The sequence below is a fragment of the Aedes aegypti genome, chromosome 3, assembly GCF_002204515.2.
Source record: "Aedes aegypti strain LVP_AGWG chromosome 3, AaegL5.0 Primary Assembly, whole genome shotgun sequence".
In the NCBI taxonomy this organism is placed as follows: domain Eukaryota; kingdom Metazoa; phylum Arthropoda; class Insecta; order Diptera; family Culicidae; genus Aedes; species Aedes aegypti.
Genome location: NC_035109.1, coordinates 308,001,536 through 308,006,494, shown reverse-complemented (window position 1 = coordinate 308,006,494; position 4,959 = coordinate 308,001,536). Strand labels below are relative to the sequence as shown.

The 4,959-nt window shown below is 40.8% G+C and overlaps 1 protein-coding gene across 1 annotated transcript; it reads left to right on the top strand.

Moving 5' to 3' along the window:
- The first annotated feature begins 3,681 nt into the window (after nucleotides 1-3,681).
- LOC5575696 lies at nucleotides 3,682-4,539 on the top strand. Its single transcript, XM_001662092.2, has 2 exons — nucleotides 3,682-3,984; nucleotides 4,054-4,539. The coding sequence occupies exons 1-2, from the start codon at nucleotides 3,836-3,838 to the stop codon at nucleotides 4,355-4,357; spliced, it is 453 nt and encodes a 150-aa protein (XP_001662142.2). The 5' UTR covers nucleotides 3,682-3,835; the 3' UTR covers nucleotides 4,358-4,539.
- The last annotated feature ends 420 nt before the right edge of the window (nucleotides 4,540-4,959 follow it).

Below are 4,959 nucleotides of genomic sequence, written 5' to 3'. Positions count from 1 at the left end.
CGAAACGAGCGAACAAAGGAGAAACAGAAACAAAACACCAACACTTATGTAATCTCACAGCATGCAAGAATTCTAACACGATGCTGTCGGATTGGCGAAAAGTCTCCACATGTGTTTAGGGTTAATGAAGCTATGTTCTACAACGTTATATGGCAACACAAATCTTAATCTAAACGCGAAAGTTTTGCATCCGTTGTTTTAAATCTTGTATAATTTATAATAACGCCCGCTTGATCGAAAACCATATTTGGAACATCTCTCGTATAAAAAAAAAAGATTGTTTATCTCTTGACTTCTCTTTCTCTCTTTGACTTCATTCAAGTTGAATTTTCTTGTGATTTTTTTGTAAAGTGCCTTAGAATTGAACTGATGTTCTTGAGGCTCCCATTCAATAATACGATCCCATTCCTCATCTGCTCCATCGATGCTTTTATAATTTATCTTGCTGAGCATCGTATATAAACCAGAAATACCAGCCGCATGGAATAATGTGTATACTTGAATACGTCGGAAGCCACACAAATTTAAAAACAAAGTGAGGGGAATGATAACTTTGAGAAATAAAAAAAACAATTTCATTCATGTTTTCAAGTGTCGTAAAGCAAAGTCGCAGTCCTCGGAACAAGGGAGGTCACCGTAACGATCGAGAGCGTGATTTCCAAACAGTTTGCTTTGATGAAAAAGAATCTGGACATTCCTGAGACTATCGGGATTCCGAGGATTGGTATTATAATTAAGACACCAGCTTTGTTTGTTTTGAATACCGCCTATATCAAAAATCCTGTTGCAACTCCCCAAGTAACAGTGGAGCATTAAATCATTGTTTAAATAAAGCAGCTGCATTGTCGTAAGCCTTAGTAGTTTAAAAGTGGAAAAGGACCCTTATATAGTCGAACAAATGCAACAATATTTATAATGCAACCAAGTAACTCTTCTTCTTCTTCTTTCTGGCGTTACGTCCCCACTGGGACAGAGCCTGCTTCTCAGCTTAGTGTTCTTATGAGCACTTCCACAGTTATTAACTGAGAGCTTACTATGCCAATGACCATTTTTGCATGTGTATATCGTGTGGCAGGTACGAAGATACTCTATGCCCTGGGAAGTCGAGAAAATTTCCAACCCGAAAAGATCCTCGACCGGTGGGATTCGAACCCACAACCCTCAGCTTGGTCTTGCTGAATAGCTGCGCGTTTACCGCTACGGCTATCTGGGCCCAACCAAGTAACTCATAAAGTAATATTAGTGCATTGACACATTTGTAATGTAGCGTTAATGCTCTATTGCCTGACAACTCTTGGAATTTGTCGAATAAAAGCCATGTCGCATCAGTATTGTTGATATGCAGTAGAATACGTGCAATGTTATGATGCTTGTGGTTACTTGGGTCCAAATTTAAACTTTTGAAATAATCAAGCAAAACAAATTTTATCGTCTGTCCTGTTTTGTTTCGTGGTGAAGCTATATTATTGATTCGGTCGACATAACCGTCACATATGCGGCCTTTCGACAGCCGCTATATGTTGCACAGGACTTACAACGAAGCAATCTTGTGAAATCACAAATAGAGTGCAGGATTACATAGGATCGGTATATTTCTTTACCGCACTTGTTCGTCGTCTCATGCTGAATAAGTACGGTGAAGACACTAAATTGATCCGATGTTTTCCCGCACTACTAATCGCACATATATGTAATCCTGCACTCTATTTGTGATTTCACAATATTGCTACGTTGTCTAGCATCATAAAGTAAAAAAGTGCTAAAAAACGCTTCTTCTCACCTCTATACGCGTAAGAGAGGATCGATGAAGAGAAATTAATCATGTTAATATATTTTTGCAAATTTTCATCGTAATAGGCTGTTTTTCATCACGCCAATCTGACATGAAACGGCCTACTTTCCTGCACTGAAGTATGCAGTGCGGGAATAGCCGTTACGCAACTGAAACCAGTACTGTAATGATTCATTACGCAACGCTTTTTCATTACGCAACTGTTTTCAGTTGCGTAATGAATCATAACACAAAATTTTTTTCAGAAAAAGAAAAATCACAGACAAACAGACGTAACAATCTAATTATTTCCATCGCACAGCAGAATAGTGCCCAATTGTAATATTTGGTAGTTGGCTGACGGGCCACTCGTGGTGATCGTATCACTTTTGTTCGAGTTTGGGCCCATTCACAAATTTCATAACGCTTTAGGGGGTGGGTAGGTATCCTAACGTTGTTACGCTAGCATCGGGCGTAAATGTTCATGTGACTATGTTTGAAATTGATCATTGTTCTAGCTGTTACGTCTGTTCGTCTGTGGTACAATGATGGTGAATGCATTCCGATATAATTTTTGATATTATGTATCCGGTAGAAATCAAGACCAATATTTATTTATAATTATTGTTTTTTCGGGCCCCGTGCGTCGCAGCTAATATGTGAATAGTGCGCTGTGTTCATAAAAATCGTAAGAATGCAGCGCCACACTAAAAAACTGATTTCAAAATCGCGCGAGTTGAGGCGCGTCGCGAGTCTCACTGGCGCGATCCGGTTTGGTGGCGGTGCGACAATACCCTCAAGTGGTCTTCTACGAAATTGCAAAAAAATGTTGTACGTAACTCGTTACAGAACTCGATTTTTACAGCACTCGTCGTAATAGGGTAAACGACTGTTTATTTTGTTCTTGAACGCTAAAGGTTGGTCTACAATGATGTGAGCGGCAACGCGGTGCGGCAGGATTTGACAGATAACTCATACATTTTCTGTCAAAACCTGCCACGCCACGTTGCCGCCCACATCATTGTAGCTCAGCCTTAACAGTTGGCGCCCGCGGCAAAAAGTACAGGCAACAACCTTTCGAACATTCAGTTTCTTTCACTGGCCGCCGAGCGACGACACTGTTGTTTGTATCGCACTCGCTGATCGCGCTACGCTGGATTCTCAAATTTCTCACACTTTCAACAAAGCGCATGGAAGAATGGTAGTCAGAGAACTGTCAAAACGTATGGAAAATAATGATTAACGTAAATTACTTGCAATTAGGAAAATGGATCAAAAAAGTAGTGATTAGAAATCAAGTGTAATGTGAATACATAACTTTATGGTGCTTTCTTTGCTTAAGGATTTCGTTTTTACTACCACCGAAAAAGAGCCATCTATTGCCTTTTCAGTTTTGAATATCGCCTTATTACCCTATTATCCCTTATATTTACGACTCGTGCTGAAGAAATCGTCATTCCGCAACTTGTTCCGTAACCTGATCAACCATCTTTACAATTTCTTTATAGGCCTTTGTCCAACGATAGCAAACGTTAACGTTTCAAAACGAATCGATATCGATCACTATCGAGAATCACCGAGTGGTTGGGGCCCATTCACAAATTTCATAACGCTGAAGGGGGTGGGTGGGTGTCCTCGTGTTGTTACGGCTCATACAAAATTTGTGAAATATTCATACAAAAAGCGTTACGAGGGGGTGGGTGGGTGTCGAAAATGGCCATTTTTAGCGTTATGAAATTTGTGAACAAACCCTTGACCGGTAAACTACTATTTTCTTGCAGAGCACAATACATTCGCCCTAATTCAAGCACATGCTTGACTTACACTAATAAAGAAACTGTTAGCACATTTTGCTTCGGTGTATTGCTTCAAATCTCTACACAAAACTTTTATTTACTTTTCTCATATGAAAGTGACAGCTGCGACGGACATCGCCGAAAAAAACACGCGAATGACAGTCGAATTTCTTTGATTTCATATTACACAACCGCAGGAGGACTAAATCGTTTCGGATTTTGTTCCGCGTTTTCAATTCCGTGTAAACAGCATCCGTGCGCCGCCGCAATGACCGACGCCAGCCAGTCCCTCGTGAAGAACCTCGGCCTGAAGCCGCTGACCAAGGAGAACATCCTGTACTACTACTTTCCGCTGCAGAGTATGGTCAGCTATGCAGCTCTCTCGGTGAATGTTATGAACCCATCGATTGCCATCAGGTTTGTATGGGAGGGAGTGCTATATTTAGGTGCTTCGATTGTGTACTGAACTGTTCGTTCCCCTTCCAGATTGCTACCGAAACGGGACGTCACGAACTTCCTGCTGGTGCACACCCTGTTCGGAACGACGCTCTACTTCTACAGCAGGCCGCATTTGGCAGCGGTTCCGGCCCAGCGCCGCGCAGCCTACAGCATTTGCGGAGGAGTTCTATTTAGCTTCGGTTCGGTCCTGGTGTGGGCTGTCCTACGAAGTGCTATTCCACGGAACCAGGCGTTGGCCACTGCCTTGGGACTGTCGTCCGGTGCACTGCTGGCCAAACTGGCCTACGACTATCTGGATAGCAACGATAAGCAACTTGTGGCCAAGAACTAGGTTGGTGTTGTTCGTGTCTGGCGGAAGGAAGGGTCTGAAAGAAGAATGTGGCCTAGAACTAGCGACAGCATGTTCTGATTGGGATCACCATTATTTTTCAATAACACCATTTTGAGAGTTTATTCATTCGCAGACTGTTAGGTGGAATAAAATTTTCCCGTTTCAATTGTGTAATGCTAGAATAATTTGAATATTTTCAATTCTTGTGAACCACCTGGGTACTTAGTGAAGAAGATAAGTACAATATTCCTCAAACTTTTGGAAATGTGTCTTATGGTGTCCCAAATTCAGATCTAATGAATGATCTGTAATTTAATACCTTCATCTATTTCAAAAGTATTTAAAAAAAAATTCTAGCAGACTTTTTTCAGAAAGCATTTTAAGAAAAAAATTGGGAATTCCTAGCGAACAAATATGAAGAAAATTCTAGACTGAATAAATTTCTATTAAAATTCCTGAAGGATTCCTTCAGGAATGTAACCAATAATTTGTCTACAGATGTCTCCAGAGATTCATCTGAAGATCCTTCCTGAAACCTCTCAAGAAAGTTTTCATTTTTTCCAGGAATAATTCTCCCATTCTATCGAATTTCCTAGATTTAG

What these genes read in the sequence shown, in the direction of transcription:
- LOC5575696 (XM_001662092.2), top strand. Translation starts at nt 3,836, where the DNA reads ATGACCGACGCCAGCCAGTCCCTCGTGAAGAACCTCGGCCTGAAGCCG. An exon ending in AACCCATCGATTGCCATCAG is followed by an intron (nt 3,985 to 4,053) that starts GTTTGTATGGGA and finishes TTCCCCTTCCAG; the next exon opens with ATTGCTACCGAAACGGGACG.